The 25,091-nt window shown below is 46.4% G+C and overlaps 1 protein-coding gene across 5 annotated transcripts in view; it reads right to left on the minus strand.

Moving 5' to 3' along the window:
• Nucleotides 1-25,091, minus strand: part of CCSER2 (coiled-coil serine rich protein 2) — a 253,366-nt gene that overhangs the window by 142,036 nt on the left and 86,239 nt on the right. For all 5 annotated transcript variants that reach the window (XM_069753196.1, XM_069753195.1, XM_069753193.1 and 2 more), the window contains exons 2-3: nt 23,297-24,647; nt 21,035-21,237 (exon numbers count right to left, since the gene is read on the minus strand). In XM_069753196.1, the coding sequence (XP_069609297.1) occupies nt 21,035-21,237; nt 23,297-24,614 (1,521 nt within the window). In that variant the 5' untranslated portion in view covers nt 24,615-24,647. The remainder of the gene's footprint in view (nt 1-21,034; nt 21,238-23,296; nt 24,648-25,091) is intronic.

The raw sequence follows: 25,091 nt of genomic DNA on the forward strand, positions 1-25,091 counted from the left end.
GAAACATCACTGGAATCAGGGTCTCTGCCCCTACATTATGCTGCTCTCGGTTTAGGTGGGTAAAGCTGGTGACAGATTAACATTAACAGGATAGCCACAAGAACCCTAAATCAGACATTTACACTGTATCCTACAAAATGGGGGACAATTCATATGCTAGTCTTAATAAAAATCAGCGTGGAGTAAGATAAGACACGCTTACTAAGCAGCAAAGGTCTCTAAGTAAATTGGCTGCATCTTTGCCTGTGAATCAGAAAATCTATTTGTGCTACAAATACATGCCAATTTCTGCTGTAAATTAAAGTACAGTTCTGGGGCCCATCCTCCTACAGTTCTAGGGCCCAGCCTCCTACAGTTCTGGGGCCCAGCCTCCTACAGTTCTGGGGCCCAGCCTCCTACAGTTCTGGGGCCCAGCCTCCTACAGTTCTGGGGCCCATCCTCCTACAGTTCTGGGGCCCATCCTCCTACAGTTCTGGGGCCCATCCTCCTACAGTTCTGAGGCCCATCCTCCTACAGTTCTGGGGCCCATCCTCCTACAGTTCTGGGGCCCATCCTCCTACAGTTCTGAGGCCCATCCTCCTAAAGTTCTGGGGCCCATCCTCCTACAGTTCTAGGGCCCAGCCTCCTACAGTTCTGGGGCCCAGCCTCCTACAGTTCTGGGGCCCAGCCTCCTACAGTTCTGGGGCCCAGCCTCCTACAGTTCTGGGGCCCATCCTCCTACAGTTCTGGGGCCCATCCTCCTACAGTTCTGGGGCCCATCCTCCTACAGTTCTGAGGCCCATCCTCCTACAGTTCTGAGGCCCATCCTCCTACAGTTCTGGGGCCCATCCTCCTACAGTTCTGGGGCCCATCCTCCTACAGTTCTGGGGCCCATCCTCCTACAGTTCTGGGGCCCATCCTCCTACAGTTCTGGGGCCCATCCTCCTACAGTTCTGGGGCCCATCCTCCTACAGTTCTGAGGCCCATCCTCCTACAGTTCTGGGGCCCATCCTCCTACAGCTCTGGGGCCCATCCTCCTACAGCTCTGGGGCCCATCCTCCTACAGTTCTGGGGCCCATCCTCCTACAGTTCTGAGGCCCATCCTCCTACAGTTCTGGGGCCCATCCTCCTACAGTTCTGGGGCCCATCCTCCTACAGTTCTGGGGCCCATCCTCCTACAGTTCTGGGGCCCATCCTCCTACAGTTCTGGGGCCCATCCTCCTACAGTTCTGGGGCCCATCCTCCTACAGTTCTGGGGCCCATCCTCCTACAGTTCTGGGGCCCATCCTCCTACAGTTCTGGGGCCCATCCTCCTACAGTTCTGGGGCCCATCCTCCTACAGTTCTGGGGCCCATCCTCCTACAGTTCTGGGGCCCATCCTCCTACAGTTCTGGGGCCCATCCTCCTACAGTTCTGGGGCCCATCCTCCTACAGTTCTGGGGCCCATCCTCCTACAGTTCTGGGGCCCATCCTCCTACAGTTCTGGGGCCCATCCTCCTACAGTTCTGGGGCCCATCCTCCTACAGTTCTGAGGCCCATCCTCCTACAGTTCTGGGGCCCATCCTCCTACAGTTCTGAGGCCCATCCTCCTACAGTTCTGGGGCCCATCCTCCTACAGTTCTGAGGCCCATCCTTCTACAGTTCTGAGGCCCATCCTTCTACAGTTCTGGGGCCCATCCTCCTACAGTTCTGGGGCCCATCCTCCTACAGTTCTGAGGCCCATCCTCCTACAGTTCTGAGGCCTATCCTCCTACAGTTCTGGGGCCCATCCTCCCACAGTTCTGAGGCCCATCCTCCTACAGTTCTGGGGCCCATCCTCCTACAGTTCTGGGGCCCATCCTCCTATTAATCCTCACTTACTTTTGAAAAGCAGCAGAAAAATATAACAAGTGACAGATTGTGACACATAACAGGCATGAGCCAAAATTATATATTTCTTTCAAGCCAGTGTTAAGTCTACAACTCCCCCAAGTCTATGTAAGTGACATTAGGGCGCTCTCCATATTCAGTATTATTCAGATGCCAGGCACCACAAAACTTTTGCAAAAATAGAAGAAAAAAAAATCAATGGCAATGTGGAATAGAGGAAAACAACGCCGTGATCTGCACTAAGAAAACCATCATGTAACAGCCTAATGACACACGGCACCGGGAAACTTCCGGAATGATTCTGTAACAGCTGGGCAGTCCGGCTACCCTACATAAATTCACATCTCATTTATCACTCAGCCACAAAAGCTCACAATTGATTTGACTATCAACAGCTTTCTCCAATGTAGAAAAACCAAAAATGGCCTGGGGGCAACACGGTCGTCAGACAACAACACTCAAGAAAAATCATCCAAAGCATCCAGAAATTGTAGAACTGTCACTATGAGGCTGTCGGGGCACATCACCGCACACTCACCTCCGTGCATCTGGCAGGCTGCTCAGCTGGCCCCAGGATTAGATCAATCATCTGATCGCTAAAATATACTATCAGAGGTACTTCTGTCATCCGAAATCTCTCATTAGTCACTCAGGTGCAGGGATAATGAAGACTTGGCCTATGAAACAGATTTCCTCTTGATAAGGGGCTCAGTTGTGTCCGCCGTCTAATCTGGGAAAGTAGGCCATGGCATTCATTGTCCTCACAAATGGTGAATGGTATTGGATAAGGAGGGGTGGTCTGGCCATTAAGGGTAGAAAAAGGAGCTGTGAGAGCCACATGCCAAGCCCAGCTTACATTCATTTGTAATATAATACGCTAAGCCCTGGAGGCCCCCGTGGAGACCGTGCAAATGGGAGCTCAAAAATGGTCTGTTCCAATCTAGCAGAAATCACAATCTGCCACTTACAGCATCATGTCTGAATCATCACATACAATGGAAAATGCCATCCCCTCTCCAGACCACATTTCCAGAGACAGGTTTTAGTACCACCGTAGCTGGTGCATACGAGCCACTAGTCTCAAGCAGGTTTTACTGTACAGTACATGCCTTTTACAGCATAGGAGCCTAACGCAATGGGAACCCGTCACCAGACGAATGATGGGAGAGAATGGACCACCGCAGCCTACCAAATCAGAGGGTCTGCGCCGCAAGGATATGCAGTCACTTTAGGCTATGTGCACACGTTGCAGAATTGCCGTGGAAATTTCCACCGCAAATCTGCAACACCCTGCTGCGGGTATAACGCATGCAGAATTGGCATGTATACTCCCGCTAAACACTAGCGTTTTTCAAGCGTAATTAGCCTGCAGAATGCTAGCATTTTCCATGTGATCTGTAGCATCGCTTGGAAGAATGATTGACAGGTTGGTTACACTTGTCAAACATAGTGTTTGAAAAGTGTTACTAACTTCTTACTATGTACAGTGGGGCAAAAAAGTATTTAGTCAGTCAGCAATAGTGCAAGTTCCACCACTTAAAAAGATGAGAGGCGTCTGTAATTTACATCATAGGTAGACCTCAACTATGGGAGACAAACTGAGAAAAAAAAATCCAGAAAATCACATTGTCTGTTTTTTTATCATTTTTTTTTTGCATATTATGGTGGAAATACGGTAGTTACTTACCGATAACGGTATTTCTCAGAGCCCATGACAGCACTACCAGAGAGAGAGAGGGAATCCGCCCTTCAGGACAGGAAACCTACAGGATAAAAAGGGCGGTACCTCTCTCCTGCGTCAGTTTGGTTTACATAGCATCAGAGGTCCTCCAGGTTAGTGACAACAGGAAAATATACAATTTTAACAAAATACTTATCAGGATTACACCGTGTCTAAATTAGAAACACACATTTCATATAATAAGGTGCTCACCGCACACGTGATAGGGTGGGAATAAGCAGGTGCTGTCATGGGCTCTGAGAAATACCGTTATCGGTAAGTAACTACCGTATTCTCAGTCGCCCATGACAGCACTACCAGAGAGAATTACAGAGATCATTGCTTTAGGGAGGGACCACAGCCTGCAAGACCCTTCTTCCGAAGGCTAAGTCAGACGAAGAGGCCAAGTCTAAGCGGTAGTGCCTAAAGAAGGTTGAAGGTGATGACCAGGTGGCCGCCTTGCAGATTTTGTCTATTGGTACCTCCGACCTTTCGGCCCAGGAGGTCGCCATGGCTCTTGTAGAATGCGCCTTGAGCCCCTCAGGAACTGCGTTTCCCGTGGACGAGTATGCCAAGGCTATCGCATCAGTTACCCAGCGAGCTATAGTGCTTTTGGAGGCTTTGAGTCCTTTCCTAGGTCCCTGAAAACAGATAAAGAGAGACCCTTCCTTCCTATACTGTCGGGAGGACTCTAAGTAGTGTATTAAACACCTTCTCACATCTAAGGTGTGGAACTTTTCCTCTTTTTTATTTTTAGGGTTTGGACAAAAGGAGGGAAGGATTATTTCTTGGGACCTGTGGAAATTGGAAGCAACCTTGGGTAGATAAGCGGGATCTGTTTTTAGTATTACCCTATCATCCATGATTTGTGTGAATGGAGGGTTCGCAGATAGAGCCTGGAGGTCACTAATTCTACGGGCAGATGTCAACGCTGTGAGAAGGGCCGTTTTGAGAGATAAGATTTTAATTGGTAATGAATCTATGGGTTCGAATGGAGGTTCTGTCAGAGCTGATAGGACTAAATTTAAGTCCCAGGTCGGAAGGCTTCTGATTTTTAAAGGTTTAGACCGTATTGCAGCTTTAATAAACCTTGTTACCCATGGGTTAGAGGCAATAATCTCACTGTATAATGCACCTAAGGCCGCTATTTGCACTTTTAAGGTGCTCACCGAGAGGCCCATATCTAAGCCTTTTTGCAGAAACTCTAATATTTTGACCACTTGGACCCCGTCTTGTAATTTTACCCCAGAGGTGGACAAAAACTTTTTCCAAGTTTTACCGTAGATTTTAGTTGTTACTGATTTTCTACTTTTTAATAGTGTAGATACTAACTTATCTGAAAAGCCCCTTGCCCTTAGTAGTGACCTTTCAAGTTCCACGCTGTCAAGTGGAGGTTTGCTGACTGAGGGTGGAACACCGGTCCCTGGTATAAAAGACCCGGAAGATCCGGGAGAACCCAGGGATCGGAGACCGATAGAATTCTCAGCCAGGAAAACCAGGCCCTTTTGGGCCAGAAGGGGGCTATTAGGATGATTCTCGCCCTGTCCTGCCTGATTTTCCGCAGAACAGCCGGAATAAGGATGTAAGGAGGAAACGCGTATGCTAGACCCTGAGTCCATGGGATCGTAAATGCATCCAGAGCCCGAGGGCCCCCTTTGGGGTTCAGAGAACAAAATTCCCTTACTTTCCTGTTTTCTGTGCTGGCAAACAGATCTATTACAGGAACCCCCCAGATTTTGGTAATCCGATCGAAGATGCTTTGGTTTAGTGCCCATTCCCCCTGTTTTAATCGGGTACGGCTTAAGAAGTCTGCTTTTTGGTTCTCTACCCCCTTTATATGCAGCGCAGAGAGGGATAGGAAGTTGACTTCTGCTAATGTGAAGATCTGGGAAGTGGTGTTCATTAGGGCTTGGGATCTGGTTCCCCCCTGATGGTTCAGGTAGGCTACCACTACCTGATTGTCCGAAAAAACCCGGACATGATGCCCCTGTAGGCTGGGAAGAAAATATGATAGAGCGTGACTCACTGCCCAAAGTTCTTTTTGATTTGAAGATACCTCGTATTCTTGATCTGTCCAGACCCCCTGAGTGATACTGTCGTCCAGGTGAGCTCCCCACCCCGTGGGACTGGCATCCGTGGTAACTATCCGAGATGTTTCTATTACCCACGGAACCCCCTTTGATAGGTTGTTGGGATCTAACCACCAGGCTAGGGAACGAATAGTGTTTGAATTTAGAGACATGTTTCCTTCTAGGTGTCCCCCCAGTGTAACCTGATTCCTCAGAATATCCCACTGGAGATCCCTCGTGTGAATTTGTGCCCACTGTATTGCCGGGAGACAAGCAGAAAGGGACCCCAGCAGTGACATCGCCCCTCTCAGGGTCATATGAGGGTTTGAACGAGCTCTGGACACAAGATTTTATATTTTCTGTTTTTTCTGGTCTGGAAGACGACATTCCTGTGTTATCGAGTCCAAAGTGAGGCCTAAAAACTCTTGAACCCTGGTCGGTTCTAGTTTTGACTTTTGGAGATTTAGGAGCCAACCTAACTCTGTTAGGATTTTTATCACTCTGTCGCATTGTTGGCGACAATGTTGGGCCGAGTTGCTGACAATTAGGAAGTCGTCCAGATACGGTATTATTAGAATGTCTTTTTCTCTTATGTGGGCCATCATTTCCGCTACCAATTTGGTAAATATACGAGGCGCTACCGAGATGCCAAATGGAAGGGCCTTGTACTGGTATTGTTTTATTTCTCCTCCCATGACTACTGCTAGTCTGAGGTATTTCTGGGCATTTTTGTGGATGGGGACATGATAGTACGCGTCGCTGAGATCTAACACTATCATGAAGCAATTCGGAAACAGGTTTTTTATTGTTGATTTTATTGATTCCATTTTGAAGGATTGATTTTTTACATAACTGTTTAGTTTCCGTAAATTGATTATTGTGCGGAAAGAACCATCCGGTTTTGGGACTAGAAATAGTGGGGAAAAGAACCCTTTGCCTCTTTCCAGTAGGGGAACTTCTTGGATCACATCTTTCATTATGAGCTTTGAAATTTCTTGTTCCAAGGCCTGTTGTTGCTGAGGTGAGGGTTTTAGTGGGGTGACCACATAGTTTTGGGGAGGAAGGGAGGTAAAGTTTATTTGAAGTCCCATCTTTATCAGATCTAAAATCCAAGAATTGGTTGAAATTTTTTCCCAGGCCGGAAGGTATTGAGACAATCTCCCTCCCACCCTGGGGAAGGTGTCACTTAGGGGGTTTTTTATCTCTTGGAGAATTACCGAAGAGGAAGCCCCTATCCTTCCTTCTCCCATCATCCCATCTGTTCTGTTCCCTTGGGGGACGTCTGCGAAAAAACTTCCTACTCCGAAAGGGCCGTCTAACAAATGGTGCGGCTAAGATAGGGAACCCCTTTTTCTTATCCCCTGCTTTTTGCAAAATGTCATCTAGGGTTTCCCCAAATAAGAATTTCCCTTCACATGGAATTGAACAGAGTTTTTGTTTGGTCTGTAGGTCGCCCGGCCAGCTTTTTAACCACAGCGTCCTACGAGCTGCATTGGACAGGGCTGCCGATTTTGAAGTAAGCTTGATTGAATCGGCTGATGAATCTGCCAAAAAGGCTGCCGCCCCTCTAATCATGGGAATTGATTCAATCATTTTATGTCTAGATACTCCATCTTTTAGTTGCTTTTCCAAGTTATCTATCCAGATCATTAAAGATCTGGAAGTACATGCGGCTGCTATTGCAGGTCTTAGACACCCCCCTGCCGATTCCCAGGCCCCTTTAAGGAAAGTATCAGCTCTTTTATCGAGGGGATCCTTCAGAGTTCCCATGTCCTCAAAGGGCAATGCGAATTTTTTTGACGCTTTGGCTACTGCTACGTCGAGTTTTGGTGCCTTGTCCCATGACGTAGAAGCCTCTTCCTCGAAGGGATATTTTCTTTTAAGGGAGGGGACAGATGAATTTTTCCTTTCTGGTTTCTCCCACTCGTTCTTAATTAATGCTTGAATATTTTCGTTAAGTGGGAAGACTCTGCGCCTTTTCTGTCCTAGGCCCCCAAACATAATGTCCTGTACTGTTTTGTCAGGACGAGGATCTACAACCCCCATGGTTGATCTTACGGCCTTTACAAGGGCATCTACTTCGTCTAATGGGAAGCAGTGGCGGCCTCCGCTCTCAGAATCCGAGGAGGAGGAGGAACCCTGTCTGTCTGAAGCGTCCCCCTCAGGACTAGAAGAATCAGAGTGAGAATAGGGCACAGGTGTTTTTTCCCCGACCCCTTCCCCTTTAAGAGATTTAAATGCTGTTTCCACCTCTGATCTTATTACAGATCGCAATTCAGAGGCGAAACTAGGGGTTTCTTCACATAGGACTTGTCCTATACAGGAGCCACACAATTTCTTATCCCAGTTTTGCAACAGGGGTTCACTGCATAAGGGGCAGACTCTATTCTTAGTTTTCTCCGTTTTTTTTCTTGCCTAAAAACAAACGGAAAAGGGGGACCCCAATTATTTGGTGAACTTTCACGAAGATCACTCACCCATCTTGCGCAGCCACAGGTACCGGTTCTGGAGGAGGTATAGGATCCTGTATCAGATCCGTAGTCTGCGGTGTCGACTGGTTAGGCATATTGGCTTTACTCCGCGGCGTGGAATGGCTGCTGGAGCGGGTACTGCGGGTGCCTGCAGAGGACCTTTTCTTTTGGTCATCTGGCTTGCGCTGGTGGTGCCGCTGACGCTGGCGTTGCTGCTGCTGCTGCTGCTGCGGTGGCTGCTGCTGCTGCTGCAAGGGCTGCGCCTGCTGGAGCTGCTGGTCGCTGTCCTCCATTATTAGGACTGCATGCAGCAAGGAGTGGTTCCACAGCGGTGTTTAAATATCATATCTTTTGGCGCCGATTCACCCCCTCCTCCAGGGCTGTGTTCCCGGAAAGCGCTGATCCCCCTTGGATCACTGAGCATGCGCGCTCTGCCTGGGACCCGGAAGTAGTACTTTCTATATCCGGTGCGGCGGCCATCTTGGTGTCCTTACACACACCACGCCACCGCTCCGAATCAGGAAGTGCCTGCTCACCGCCGAGGCACACCGGGTCCCCGAAGCCCCTACCCCAATCTGGGGAGGCGGCCGCGCTTCCCTCCGCGCACTCTGCAGCCCCATCGGACCCAGCAGCGGCAGCGTCGGATACCGCGCCAGCCGTGACAGGGGCCTCCCCGCCGTCATAGGTCGACTGGTCGGCTCCGGATCTCAGGTACCATCCTAGAGGGTTCCCTGTCAGGACAGGAAACCAAACTGACGCAGGAGAGAGGTACCGCCCTTTTTATCCTGTAGGTTTCCTGTCCTGAAGGGCGGATTCCCTCTCTCTCTCTGGTAGTGCTGTCATGGGCGACTGAGAAATAAGTATTTGGTCAGAAACAAACAATCAAGATTTCTGGCTCTCACAGACCTGTAACTTCTTCTTTAAGAGTCTCCTCTTTAATCCACTCATTACCTGTAGTAATGGCACCTGTTTAAACTTGTTATCAGTATAAAAAGACACCTGTGCACACCCTCAAACAGTCTGACTCCAAACTCCACTATGGTGAAGACCAAAGAGCTGTCAAAGGACACCAGAAACAAAATTGTAGCCCTGCACCAGGCTGGGAAGACTGAATCTGCAATAGCCAACCAGCTTGGAGTGAAGAAATCAACAGTGGGAGCAATAATTAGAAAATGGAAGACATACAAGACCACTGATAATCTCCCTCGATCTGGGGCTCCACGCAAAATCCCATCCCGTGGGGTCAGAATGATCACAAGAACGGTGAGCAAAAATCCCAGAACCACGCGGGGGGACCTAGTGAATGAACTGCAGAGAGCTGGGACCAATGTAACAAGGCCTACCATTAAGTAACACACTACGCCACCATGGACTCAGATCCTGCAGTGCCAGACGTGTCCCAATGCTTAATAATAATAATAATAATTTTTTATTTATATAGCGCCAACATATTCCGCAGCGCTTTACAAATTATAAGCCAGTACATGTCCGGGCCCGTCTGAAGTTTGCTAGAGAGCATTTGGATGATCCAGAGGAGTTTTGGGAGAATGTCCTATGGTCTGATGAAACCAAACTGGAACTGTTTGGTAGAAACACAACTTGTCGTGTTTGGAGGAAAAAGAATACTGAGTTGCATCCGTCAAACACCATACCTACTGTAAAGCATGGTGGTGGAAACATCATGCTTTGGGGCTGTTTCTCTGCAAAGGGGCCAGAACGACTGATCCGGGTACATGAAAGAATGAATGGGGCCATGTATCGTGAGATTTTGAGTGCAAACCTCCTTCCATCAGCAAGGGCATTGAAGATGAAACGTGGCTGGGTCTTTCAACATGACAATGATCCAAAGCACACCGCCAGGGCAACGAAGGAGTGGCTTCGTAAGAAGCATTTCAAGGTCCTGGAGTGGCCTAGCCAGTCTCCAGATCTCAACCCTATAGAAAACCTTTGGAGGGAGTTGAAAGTCCGTGTTGCCAAGCGAAAAGCCCAAAACATCACTGCTCTAGAGGAGATCTGCATGGAGGAATGGGCCAACATACCAACAACAGTGTGTGGCAACCTTGTGAAGACTTACAGAAAACGTTTGACCTCTGTCATTGCCAACAAAGGATATATTACAAAGTATTGAGATGAAATTTTGTTTCTGACCAAATACTTATTTTCCACCATAATATGCAAATAAAATGTTAAACAAACAGACAATGTGATTTTCTGGATTTTTTTTTTTCTCAGTTTGTCTCCCATAGTTGAGGTCTACCTATGATGTAAATTACAGACGCCTCTCATCTTTTCAAGTGGTGGAACTTGCACTATTGCTGACTGACTAAATACTTTTTTGCCCCACTGTAGCATCAATAGTAAAAAGATATAATGTTAAAAATAATTTAAAAAAAAATAAATTGTGATATTCTCACCTTCCGGCGGCCCCCGCAGCCTTCCCGCTCCTCGCGATGCTCTTACCTGTATGACGTAGCAATCTCTCGTGATGCCACGTCATCAGGGGTCATTGTCGCAAAGCATCACTGGGAACGGGAGCTGCCGGAAGGTGAGAATATAACTTTTTTATTTTATTTTTTTTCAGGTATATGGTTCCCAGGGCCTGGAGGAGTCTCCTCTCCTCCACCCTGGGTACCAACTGCAGATGATCCGCTTACTTCCCGCATGCTGGGTATAGCCCCTTGCGGGAAGTAAGCGGATGAATGCATTCCTATGTGTGTGGAATCCCCGCGATTCCGCACAAAGGCTATGTGCACACGCTGCGGATTTGGCTGCGGATCTGCAGGGGATATGACGCAGCAGATCTGCAGTTGTTTTCCATGTGTTGTACAGTACCATTTAAATGTATGAAAAACACAATAAGCAGTGCACATGCTGTGGAAAAAAAACGTGCGAAAACGCAGCGGTGTTATTTCCGCAGCATGTCAATTCTTTGTGCGGATTCCGCAGCGATTTACACTTGCTCCTCAATAGGAAACCGCACAAAAACCGCGGCAAATCCGCGGGTAATCTGTAGTGTGGTTTACCTGCGGATTTTGCAAAAACAGTGCGGAAAAATCCGCACACCAATCTGCAACGTGTGCACAAAGCCAAAGAATGAGCATGGTGCGTATTTTGCCACAATGCGATTCCGCCGCGGAAAAATACGCAGCATTAGCACAGCATTGCGGAATCCCATTGAATTAAATGGGCTGTGTATGCGTTTTCACAGCGTTTCTGCAGCGATTTTGCGGTGAAAAAATGCTGCAAAAAAACGCATACAATTTGCAATGTGTGCACATAGCCTTAGAATCATTCTGGACCAACACGGTTCTTCACCAGTGAGTGGAGCTACACTGCAGGTCAGGATACAGGGTGAATATGGAAACGGTACTGCGCAGGAGACCTGCTGAGGGGACATGGCCACTGTGTTCTCCACTTCGTAAAGGGTCCCAGAAGTTGGATCACTGATGTCATGGCCCATCCTACTGACATACCATTACATGTAGGGTCTGTGCAGACGGCGTCTGTTAGGCTACGTACTTCCTCCCTGAAGCTCCGCCCACTTCCACAATTCTTCCGTTTAGGTCCGCCTACTTCTGCATGCGTCCTGCATACCTATCTTTAGCATTGGGTAAGCAGGACATGCAGATGTATGCGGATGCGTCTTGACGCGCCCGCTGACCGCACGGGAACCCCCATTTTGTCTCTAATTTCCAAATCATTTTTGAAGCTGAAGATGCTGGCAATGCTTTTCCGAAAGTGAATTTTCTGATAACGTTTGCAGCGGTTTCACATATGACATAGTGGTGGCTTCCGAGTGGACGCCACTGAAGGATGGACAGGTCACTTCTTTTAGAGCCTGACGTGATTAAAAGCTACAAAAAGATGGAACACATGCACAAGTCGTATGGTATTGCCGGCATTGTCTATCCTTGTTGTTAGCTCTTTTTCAGGCGGAGTCATCGTGAACCAGCCTTAATGGTTTCCAGCGAGCACGAGTTTTATCAGGAGTACCAAGGGAGGGCTAGGATTTTCACCCTGGCACTCCCCTCCGACATTTACCTCAGATTATCAGGCACCTTTTTTGTATCACTGTCATCTGCATGGGATTCATGCCATGTATTCCTATTGTACGGGGCTTTTTACTGGCACACCCGAAAATCTGACTGCGTTGACGCATTACATGTCTTTTTACTTCCGCGATGTCAGTGCGCTGTCACCCGATTCCCCTGTTTTATCTGCAGCACCCACTCACAAGATCACACAGCAGCAGGCGGCCGATATTGGAGGAGAGCGCAAAAATGAAGGGTCAGAAGGGACAGAGGATGGTAAATGAGAGGATGGACAGTGGACCAACCATATGGTCACGCCAAAGGTGCACAGAAGGGCCCTCATTCACATATGTAACTAATCTAAATAAAAAAAAAATGTGTACCACAAATATGATTTTTAAAGGGGCCTACCTGTTAATGACATCTACAATCACAAGACCAATGAGTGGAAGAGCACGGCTAGGAGCGTCTCCTTCCCGTAGGCTGCCCGTCACTGCGGAGGGCCGGCATGTGCTCGGCTTTTCTTATGCATCTTTTTAAAGCATTATATCTGTATTTTGCAGAAACTGTTCCCCTTCCACCAGAAAACAATTGTCCCCAGTGTGTCACATTTTTCTGAACTGCTAATTACACTTATTTTGTTAAGCTAGTTTCCGGCTACAGCAAATTCTAATTAATGCTAATTATGGGAAAGTCAACGGGGCCCCCGCTACATGGTGCAAAGCGAGTCGCTCATAAAAGGATCATTGAATTCAATGCTGCTGATATAATGTGCTGACATGGGGAGCGTCAGCCAAATAGCACCAGCTTCAAGGGAACACAGCCAAAATAGCAGATGCAAAATTAGGCATATACTACATCCACCCAAAACTAGAACATGAGGCGAAGGGCAGCGCTGAAGTACATGTAAAGGCAGAAAAGGTCACATTTATGACCCAGAGAATGGATGCTCGGTGGCTCCCAAAAAAATCATAGGATAATTTCAGAACCTTTTCCACCTTTAATGTCACCTATAGTCTGTACAAATCCATTGAAAAATAATCTGAAATCATGTTTAGGGTGAAATTAAAGTTCATAAAAATAAAATAATGTGATTGCATAAGTTTGAACACCCTTCAAACGTTGGGGTTGTGGCTGTGTTCAGAATTAGACACTTGCATTTAATTCCTTAAGGACCGAGCCACTTTGAGGGTTAATTACCGGGCATCATTTTTTATATCTGACCAGTGTCACTTTATGAGTTAATAACTCTGGATCGCTTCAACAGATCCCACGGATTCTGAGAATAATTTATTTCATGACATATTGTACTTCATGATAGTTGTAACATTTCTTTGATATGACGAGCGTTTATTTGTGAAAATATCGGAAATTTGGCAAAAATTTGAAAAATGTAACAACTATAAATTCTGATGCCCCTTAAACCAGAGGGTTATGTCACACAAAATAGTTAATAAAGAACATTTCCCACATGTCTACATCACATTTGAAGTGACCTTGAGGGGTCTATATGAGAGAAAATACCCAAAGGTGACACCATTCTAAAAACTGTACCCCTCAAGGTGCTCAAAACCACATTCAAGAAGTTTATTAACCCCTAAGGTGCTTCACAGGAATTAATTCAATACGGAAGGAAAAATTAAACATTTTACTTTTGTTTCTTCTCAAAAATGTTGTTTAGCCCGAAATATTTTATTTTCACAAAGGGAACAGGGGAAATTGAACATTAAAATGTATTGTGCAATTTCTCCTGAGCACGCCGATACCCCATTTATGGGGGAAAACTACTGATTGGGTGCATGACAGGGCTAGGAAGGGAAGGAGCACCGATGGTCTTTTTGAACACAAAAATGGTTGGAATGGAGAGCAGACCCCATGACGCGTTTGTCGAGCCTCTGATGTGCCTATACGGTGGAATCACCCCACAAGTAAGCCCGTTTTCAAACCTAGACCCCTCAAGGAATGAATCTATATTGTGTTGTGAGCACTTTGAACCTCCAGGTGCTTCACAGATGTTTATAACGTAAAGCCGTGAAAATAAAAAAAAATCTAATCTTTCCCACAAAAATGTTCTTTTAGCCCCATTTTTTTTTTAGTCCGCTCCGTTCCTCCTGGCCGGCATGTCACAGGACATTTACATGATGATGAGATATACGAAAGGTTTCTAGATAGAGAGTGAAGAACGCCAGTCAGATACAGGAAAGATATATATCTTGGTACCGTGTTAGCCAGTGGATAGAAAAATATTTAGAATTCTAAATATTCTAAATATTTTTGAACGCTATTCAGTAAGTTAGGATTTCCTGTTACTTATATGGCACTGACACTTTCCACAGCGCTGTACAGAGGTGGCCGTTGCTCACACCAGTCCATGTCAGAATCCATATACCCACTGTCATATAGATATATACACACACACACACGTATAAAGGGGATTTGCACAGTTAGAGAAATAAGCTATCACAATAGGAAAACGGAGCTGTGCCTGGATGGCAGCGCCACAAGACCCCACGTGCCCCGAGGGGCACACAGGATTGTGTCCCTTTGCATAGGAAAGTGTATGGAGAAGACGTGAATGCTGATACGCGCCTGCTCAATGTATGCAAAAGTGCACCAATGCCTAAGGACAAAGGGAAGCAATGTAGAAGGAAACCTCTGACTCATGTACAGACAAGAGTACAAAGAAGATAAAGCCTTAAAGGGGTTGTCCCAGTGTGGCATGAAAGTCCGCAGACAGGATTATTCTGTGCCGACAGACATTGGCGATTATGAGACCGCACGCGATATGCATACTTCTGTCCACATAGACGTACGTCACCTGGCTCACTTCACTTATACTGAGCGAGGCTGTGCACGTCTAGTCGGAATGTGGCAGAGAGTGCACAATGCCTGAAGCCATATAACCGCCGGCTCCTGGAGAATCCGGACAGCGGGCGCGGTGCGTGCTGTGAGGATTCACACGCTTGCAGTCAGTTACTGCAGACTTTCGTGTCAATCTTTGGAACATGACTCAGGATACCAGCAAAACATAAACGTGTGGACAACTCTGGCAAGGAGAAAATTATTCTTCCCTAAGTTCCCCATGTGTCAGATTGTCACTTGTGGCAGTGTCTCCCAGTGATACAGGCTGGTAGTATCCAGGGGCTGCGGTCACCTTTAATACTGTACTCTCCTGCTTGTCTATAGCCTGTCACATACCCTGCATCAGTGCTGCTTACACATACAGAGCCGTCACCTATAGGTAGCAATTAAAGGGAATCTGTCACCAGGTTTTTGTCACAATCTATAAGCAGCATAATGAGACAAAGACCCTGATTCCAGTGAAGAGTCACTTACTGGGCTGCTTGCTGTAGTATTAATAATTTATAGTGCATACTGTGCAAAAAAGTATAAGTGCGTATATTCGATCAAACTCACATAATAGAAGAGCTGTATACCCCGGCCTGCCGCCTGAGTTTGGTCGTACATATGCACTTATACCTTTTTTGCACTATTGCACTTGACTTATACCTTCTGTTATACTGCATGCACTTTTGTCTTTCACTTATAATTGATTCCTTTGAGACTGATTTATGTATTTTCATAGTGCGCACTGTTGCATTTTGCTTCAGCACTTCTGCTGCATGCTTAGTAATTGGATCTTATTAGGACCCCTGTTGGGACTGCCTGATACATAGTTGCAGCTATTATGTTTACTAATTTTTCTATATTGCACTATATATAAAAAGTTCTTTTATATACTAATGTTGCTTATGTTACTCCACTTGGATGAAATATTGCTATACCCTCTAATTCCCCCCATATATTCCTGCTTAGTTGTGTTACTCTGATGTGACATATTTTAATATTCTGATTAAATACATTTAGAAGAATTTCACACCCTCTGACCCTTCTCTGTGTTATGTGTGGTAGTTAAACAATTGAGAGTTATTGTTCATTAATAGAGGGGATACCTGTTTTGGGGAGACGGTCTCATTGCTCTCAGTTGGAGGAGCAGAAACCCAGTGACAGGCTCCTTTTAATAGACGTGTTCTTGCTTCTGGCGGAGAGATATTTAGCATCTTTCCTACAATTACCGCGCTTTGTGAGCCTTTACTATGGGACTAATATGCGCTCCGTCTGTTGTACCTGAACATGACTTATTAGGAACAGATCGAGTAGACAAAATTTTCCTAAAGACTGATAATTACCGCGCTCGCTACAGCTTAGTTTCTGCCTAGTGAAGCGGTACTGCGACTCCCACACGGCGCGCAGACACCCAATTATACCGTATCCAAGTCATGCATTATTGATGCGGGCCGTCTTACAAAGACTGGCAGTGCCGTACACAAGCAGAAAAACTGTGCCAAAGAACAGAGAAACCATCTCAGCAGAAGTCTGCGAAACACAGGCGCGGACAGAATGATTTCTCTGATGAATACGAGCTTCGGGTTAAAGCATTAACATCTATGCTGGGATTCTCAGGGCGGATTTCTTTTTAAGGTCCTTGCAACTGCTACAATTGAGAACTTCATTAATTATCCTGTACAACAGTGAAGTGCCATCAATCTCTCCCACAAACCCCCCAAACACTGAACTACTCCCTGCGGTGCCTTCTACAGGCTGCCACTAGATGTCACTAGTGAACCGATAAACCAGAAGGAATGATGGAGAAAGAAGACATAACGAGCGGAGACATAACGAGCCGCCTCATTCACTGGGATTCATTCTTCATGTCATCATATACATTTTTTCCTCTCCGTTAATAAATTGGCATCATGTTCCAATGTCAGAATGAGACTCATTAGCAGCACGGTCAAGTGTTTCAGGGGTTTACTCTGCGTGCAAAAACCTGACCTTACTGGAAGCCACAAAGCCCCCAGGGACACAGTGAGGCAGATCAGACAAATATTATGACCCTACAGTAATACTGTCGCTACCAGGATCATTACACCCATCAGCCAGAACATTAAAACTACTGACAGGTGGACAAAGACCGTTGGTTATCCCATGACCAGTGCCAGGATCTCAGAGACTTTGACAAAGATCAATGGGTCAGAGCATCTCCAAACTGGCTAGTCGTGTGGCATGTTCCCGTTACAAGCCGGTTGTGCCTATAAGTGGTCCAAGGAAGGACAACTGGTTGAAATGTCAGGACGCCGGGGCTGACTGATGTGTGTGTGGGGAGCGAACTGGAGCCTGACTGGTTAGATACCGCAGAAGACCTTCTGTAGCACCCAGCTGGCGAAAAGGCGCCACAACACATGGCGTGTGTTACTACAAAGAGGCGCCACAACACATGGCGTGTGTTACTACGAAGAGGCGCCACAACACATGGCGTGTGTTACTACGAAGAGGCGCCACAACACATGGCGTGTGTTACTACGAAGAGGCGCCACAACACATGGCGTGTGTTACTACAAAGAGGCGCCACAACACATGCCATGTGTTACTACAAAGAGGCGCCACAACACATGGCATGTGTTACTACAAAGAGGCGCCACAACACATGGCGTGTGTTACTACGAAGAGGCGCCACAACACATGGCGTGTGTTACTACGAAGAGGCGCCACAACACATGGCGTGAGTTACTACAAAGAGGCGCCACAACACATGGCGTGTGTTACTACGAAGAGGCGCCACAACACATGGCGTGTGTTACTACAAAGAGGCGCCACAACACATGGCATGTGTTACTACAAAGAGGCGCCACAACACATGGCATGTGTTACTACAAAGAGGCGCCACAACACATGGCATGTGTTACTACGAAGAGGCGCCACAACACATGGCGTGTGTTACTACGAAGAGGCGCCACAACACATGGCGTGTGTTACTACGAAGAGGCGCCACAACACATGGCGTGTGTTACTACAAAGAGGCGCCACAACACATGGCATGTGTTACTACAAAGAGGCGCCACAACACATGGCGTGTGTTACTACAAAGAGGCGCCACAACACATGGCGTGTGTTACTACGAAGAGGCGCCACAACACATGGCGTGTGTTACTACGAAGAGGCGCCACAACACATGGCGTGTGTTACTACGAAGAGGCGCCACAACACATGGCATGTGTTACTACGAAGAGGCGCCACAACACATGGCGTGTGTTACTACGAAGAGGCGCCACAACACATGGCGTGTGTTACTACGAAGAGGCGCCACAACACATGGCATGTGTTACTACAAAGAGGCGCCACAACACATGGCGTGTGTTACTACGAAGAGGCGCCACAACACATGGCGTGTGTTACTACGAAGAGGCGCCACAACACATGGCATGTGTTACTACAAAGAGGCGCCACAACACATGGCGTGTGTTACTACGAAGAGGCGCCACAACACATGGCGTGTGTTACTACGAAGAGGCGCCACAACACATGGCGTGTGTTACTACGAAGAGGCGCCACAACACATGGCGTGTGTCACTGCATATGGGGCGCCCAAGCTGAGCACCTACAATGGGCCATCAAGCAATGGAAGGAGGCTTCGGCTGATAAACCCTGATGTCCGGATATGAGTACGCCACTAATCAGGGGAAGAGATGGCACCACAATGGCAAGACACCGCAGTGCCAGTGTGATGCTCCAGGCATTGCTCTGGAAAACATGGGGTCCTAGCATTTATGTAGCTGCTATTATCACACATCCCATCGTAAGGCTATGTGCACATGCAGGAAAAGAGGTGCAGAATTTTCTGCACAAAATCCGCATCTCCTGGCAGAATCCGCAGCCGCGGATTTGTCGTGGTTTTTATGCGGATTTTGTGTGGTTTTTATGTGGAATTGATGCGGATTTTGTGCGGATTTTCTGCGGTTTTTCCCACTGCGGATTTCTATCATGGAGGGGTGCAGAAACGCTGCAGATCCGCACAAAAGAAGCGACATGCACTTTTATATCCGCAGCAATTCCGCACTGATTTTTCCGCACCATGTGCACAGCTTTTTTTTTCCCATTGAATAACATTGTACTGTACATCACAGTGCGGATCTGCAGCGTTTCTGCGCGGAAATATCAGCTGTGGATCAGCAGCAAATCCGCATCGTGTGCACATAGCCTAATGGCAGTGTCTTTTTCAGGACAATGTTTGTGGTTTCCAATAAACAGGAGCCGATCTGCAGTCTCGGGAGCAGTCACCATCCAGCTCAGTACACTGCATACACCCGGCCACCACCAGAGCTGGTAACATCTGATCACTGGGGGTGCAGGACTCCCACCGATATGATATGCTACGGATAGGTCATCACTGTCCTTGTAGAGTAAAACCCTTTCAATGCCATAATAAGCCCATTACTGAGCATGCAATGTAAGTGACAAGCAGTGGCATATTATTCGGGCTCTGCAGATGGTCATGTGTCCATCACCAGGGCTGGTGTGAACATCGCGGTCAGTCGGCCACATCAGTAATCGCTGGGCAGGAACCCTGAGGATCGCCTCCCATCTGATGGCATCCGTGCCTCTTTTAACTAGCCGGGCTGATGCAACATGTGCACCACACCACAATGAGGACACCGCTCCAGGCCAGCTAATCAAAACAAGAGCCACAGATGCTGGCCGGTAAGAGGCGATCCTTAGGGCTCCCATCCTGTAGGCACAGAATACGGACTTGGCCGATGGACCAGGTCCTGCGAATCAATTCTCATCAATTCTACCCATCACCTAAGCTGACGATTAGCCTGCTGGTGGATGGCGGACTGAAGAACACATTACAGGGACAACCCATGGATATTAATGAGAAAGGTAAAATGTCCCTACTACCTTGCCGTGGAGCAGTGAGGAAAATGACAGCTGTCAAGTTCCTCATCAAGTGATGATTGGTGCGCACAACAGTAGGACTTGCTGTGACAAGCTGATATTTTGGGTCCTCCAAACAAAATGGGTCATACTAAACATAAAACAACCTTTAAACAAGACCTTTAGACATGTGTAAATAGCCAGAGATTCATAGATACATCTCATAGATTGAATAACATCTTTAAAGGAACCCATAAGGTGCACTAAGGCCCCCAAACTGGCAGCACTACCCTTTTGGAGCCCCACACTTCTACATCGCTGTCAGTGATATGCCTATCTCCCTAGTCCGGCGAGGCATCTATTCCCCCCGACTGGTCCGGTGCTGTAATCATGCCCCTTCTGCGTGATTGACGCCCCCAATGTGAAAGGAGTGTGTAACTTACCAAAAAAGGCAAAGGATACGCTAACAGGAGCAAAAAAATGATCTACAAGCAAGACCACCAAGAGATGGTGTAAAGTGACATGGCAGTGTCTAAGCCATGAGCCTGATGAACAAAACTGTCTGTGGAGCTTGATGTATGGCTTCCTGGAAAAATAGGTTTGACAAGTCAACTCCTCTGTTCCTTTATCAATGGGTGACCAGTCCTACAACACCTACCAGAAGCCTGAAATCATTTCATAGATAAACTAATCCTTAACAGGAATGTCACCGATGCGATCCTAATCTCAGAGCTGCATAAAGTAGTGATACAGACACCAATTCCAGTGATGTGTCACTTACTGGGCTGCTTACCGTAGTTTTGCCAAAATCAAAGCTTTTCAGCAGGAGATTATTATTAGAGGGCTAGTAAACCTGCTATCATGTAGTTCTCCATAATCATGAGCTCTGTACTACCCCGCCCCTCCACTGATTGGCAGATTTCTGCCTATACACAGGGTGGGGTTATACAGAGCTCAGCGTTCAGAGAACTGGTTGATCTCCAGCAGAGAAAACTATCAAAACTGTAGCAAACAGCCCAGTAAGTGACACATTGCTGGAATCAGAGTCTCTGCCCTTACATCATGCTGCACTCAGAAGGAGCAAAAATCTGGTAACAGATTCCCTTTAATGATGTTCACTGTAAAATGAAAGACAAAAACTAGACATTAATGGAGAATATAAAACTATTCTCAACCTACCAGGCTGTTCATTTCTGAGGAATCGTAGCTTCTGCAGGGATGGACGTTTCCGATCGGCTCCATCCCCTCTTCATCCCACATGTACGTGCCATCAGAGCTGTCAGACGGAGAAAGCTCCAGAGACGATGGATCGCGATAATCCATATCAGGGGAGATCCTGCGCTCTCTGTAAGGGCTGCCGCTCGCTTCCACTTCATTTTGCACTAGAGAGGTTTAAGAGAGTGACAATCAGTGTAAGAAATGGCCAGGAGCACAACAGTCAGGTCACTTCTGCAGGACACGTACCAACTTGGCAGCCATGGGTAGCTTCAGCAGGCCCCAGCTGCCATCACCCGCCCACTGAGAATGCCTGGGCAGGACGGGGCAGCTTAAATGCCAGTGTCTGTTATTAACAGCGACATTTAAGGGGTTAAACACAATGATAGGAGTGCACTCTTATTGCTCCTGCTAGAGGCGGACGCCGGGTGGAGAGCAGGCCCAGGTCTTGAACCTGCTCCACACACCACAACCCAATGTATGATGGATATATATCAGTCACGGGGAGACAACAAGATAAAAGAAGCCAAGACACAATCCCACTAGAATTGCATGGTGGGGCTTAATTATCACAATATTTTACATAACTTTGTGGAATGTGAAGCAAAAACGCCACATAACCCCCCCAAAAGGTTAAAGAAAATGTACAAGGAGGGCCTGGAGGCCTTTCCTGAAAAATATAATATTACAGGTTATGGGCACTCGATTGTGAGGAGACGTTGATCCAGGGAACTAGTCTGATGGAATTTCTCCAATAATACGGGGCAATTAGCATCTGCCTCATGAAGTTTTTGCCTTTTTATGGATCAACATGTTAGGGTATAGGTTTAACTCCATAGCCTTGTGTCTTCTTCCTATGAAACCTCTGCAAAACGCCTCCATTTGTAAAGGAACTGATTACTTTCTGCAACTTGTGGTACTGGTTTGGGAGAGAAATGGCCATGTCTTTATAATCCTGCCCAATCCCTTACAGTACAAATAAGATCTTACAAAAGGGACTTAAAGGGTTTTTCCAGGCTTGACACAAAAGTCTGCAGACACTATACGATTCCCGGAATTGGCAGTGTGAGTGGTCATTAAAGTACGTGATTTCCATATCTGCAATCTAGTGCCGACTAGACGTATCAGACTCTTAATTCACTTCTGTTAATAGAGGCCAAGCACGTCTAGTTGGCATGTGACCGCAGGTATGTAAACTGTATACTTGCAGTCGAATGACCACACTTCCATCTGCAATACTAGGGAACCCGGACAGCGTGTACACCGTTACATAGACTGACTGCAGAAGACTTTTGGATTAAACCTGGACAGCCCCTTTAACTGTACATGTAGACTGTAAAATAATACAAAGTCAAGCTCCACTTGTAAGGCGTTTTCCCATTTTCGGAGCACCTAGTTCACTGGCTGCTGTTTACTTTAAAAAACAGAAACTGTGCTTTAGTCTGTGTGAGTCAATGGCACAAGATGCTCAGAGCCGCTGAGATCACCGATTGGCTGCAGCATAGTCAACGTAACGTCAGCGCTGCAGACAATAACAGACACAGTGAGCCGCGGCGGAGACTCAGTGTCGGACCCAGGGAGGGTGAATGAAGCAAGGTGGAGGTTTTTCTTCAAGCAAATGCAACTGGTGGACAATGGTTTACAGTCAATGGAAAACTCCTTTGTGCACACAACGTCTTTTTCTGGTGGACTCCTCTGCAGAAACCGCCAGAAAGAACCTATCAGAAAACACTCAAAAGACTGAAGATATGCACTTCTACGTAAAAACGACATTCTGGGCACATGTTTAGGCTTTTGAATGTCAACCTCATCAGGTTTCCAAGACACCAAGCAGTTAAAAGAAGTGACCAGCCCATTCTTCTGGCATATTCCGGTCAGAACTTTACAGTTTAAGTCCATGGGAAAGCCTAAACGACTCATTTTGACATTGCTTAAAAATGCTAGTGGTTTCTTCGTTATTCAATGGAAAAAAAAACATCACAGAAACCACAGGAAAATCCAAAAAACGCATGTCTGAAAAAAAACATCCTAAAGATGCTCAGGAAATAACCTAAAAAAACAACACAAAAACACCATATTTTCCTGAGGTTTCTTCTGCTTGAAACATTCTGCGGGTTTAAAATTCATCATGTGCACATAGTCCAACAAGCTATCGGAAGCCACTGGCAAATATTTTTTTTTTTAATTTTCAAAAATACAGGAACAATAAGGAAAAAAAAAACGTACCTGAAATATTCACACCTATACATCCTTCTGAATCACCGATGTCACTCTCGTTCTTGTCCTGAGATAATTGCTCCGAAGGTTTTTCCGGCACTTTGCTCTCAGACGCTACAAGAACAGTCTTATTGCCATCTTCCAAATCTATGAAATCATCGCTAAAATCTTCGCTGAGGTCATTTTTGTCAGATGACGACAAAGAAGAAATAGAGAGGTCGTCCACATCCTCACTGTAATAACTATCCTTACAATTCAGTTTATCCAAGTTCTCACCAGAGGAATAATGACCGATATCCAAATCTTCCACCTCACTGTCCTGTATATCGGTGGTTTTATTAGACAGTGGGTGGATTTTGTCCATTACGGGGGCAGTAGGAGGATCTTTTTTGTCACTAAAGACATTTTCCCTGTTGGTATAGAATAGTTTGGTTTTTTGTAGAGATGGACGGTTCATCCTGTAGCCCAATGGAACAATTGCAGCAGGACCATTTGATAGGCTAGGTTTCTTTAGACCAAGAGAAGACCCTACAGAATACATCTTGGCAAAACTAGATCTTACTTGTGGGTCATCACCGTTAGAAAGCCCAAATTGCTTAACAGTCCTTGTGAGGGCGTTCTGCCTCAAAGCTGTTTGCATGGGGATATGTTGTGACTGGTAAGGCCTTGTTGGGTCTACTTCCCTATTAAATGAATGAGACCTGGTCAAAGATGCATTTGGAAGCAAAGGATTCTGAACCGAATGGGAAAAACTCTGTGATCTTCTAACATTGGAGAAAGGTTTATTCTCAGTCGACAATGATTTACTTGGAAAGCTTCTACTTGTTGCAGAATTAGCTCTTGGTCTATGTAAACCTGTCGGGGGCTTGTTTGTGTAAAATCCATTAACCTGAGTTTTACAGCTATTGAGCCCAGGGTAGGAGAGCCTTCCAAACTGCGTCCCTTTCAGGAATTTATTAGAATTCGACAGTACGTTTTCATTGGGGTCCTCCTTGCGTGACAACAACATGTTGCTTTGCTTCCTGGGTTTTTGGGGGTCTTTTTCCACTGCTATCTGGGACTGAGGAAACCTTTTTTCAGTGACAGCAATTGGAAGTTCTCTAGAAATCTGGCCATTCTGTTGACACTTTAGTTTCCTCCAGCTGAATGAAAATTCTGGTGTCCGCTCATGGTCACTGTGCTTCTCTCCAACAAGGTGCGATTTACTCAACAAAGTAGTATGTGTGCCATTGGGAACCCGCTGGATAAAGCTTCCTGAGGACTTGGGTCCACCAAATTTAGGTACTTTTGAACCTAAAGAGGCTCGGACCTGTAATTTTTCTTCCATGAGAGGACAGGTGCCTTCAGATTACGGTTAGATCTAAAAAAAAATAAAAAAAATAAAGAGAAGAGGTTTACCACCATAAAAGATTCAAGAATAATTATACTACCTCTATTTACCATCCTATATACACAGTTTGACGTTTAATAAATCTAAAGCTGCAGTTACACTGGCCAACGGTGGCCAATAATCCACCGCCGATCATCTACAAGCAACCCGATCTGCAGTCATGTAATGGCCAGTTTAGACAGGCCCACGGCAGCTCCATGTGCACAGAACGATCGTTAGTACACCTGTCATTGTCATAGTTCTCCTTTTTTTTTTTTAATCAAATAGATTTTTATTGATTTATAAAATGCAATAAACATTTAACAATAACACGTGTTTTTCAATTCCCCCCAGCATTAACCCCCTTTACCCATCCCCCTTCATACCGATCCCTCCCCCCTTTCCCACTAGACAGCTCACGTCCTTCTTTTAGCA

This window comes from Ranitomeya imitator, chromosome 2, assembly GCF_032444005.1.
Source record: "Ranitomeya imitator isolate aRanImi1 chromosome 2, aRanImi1.pri, whole genome shotgun sequence".
In the NCBI taxonomy this organism is placed as follows: domain Eukaryota; kingdom Metazoa; phylum Chordata; class Amphibia; order Anura; family Dendrobatidae; genus Ranitomeya; species Ranitomeya imitator.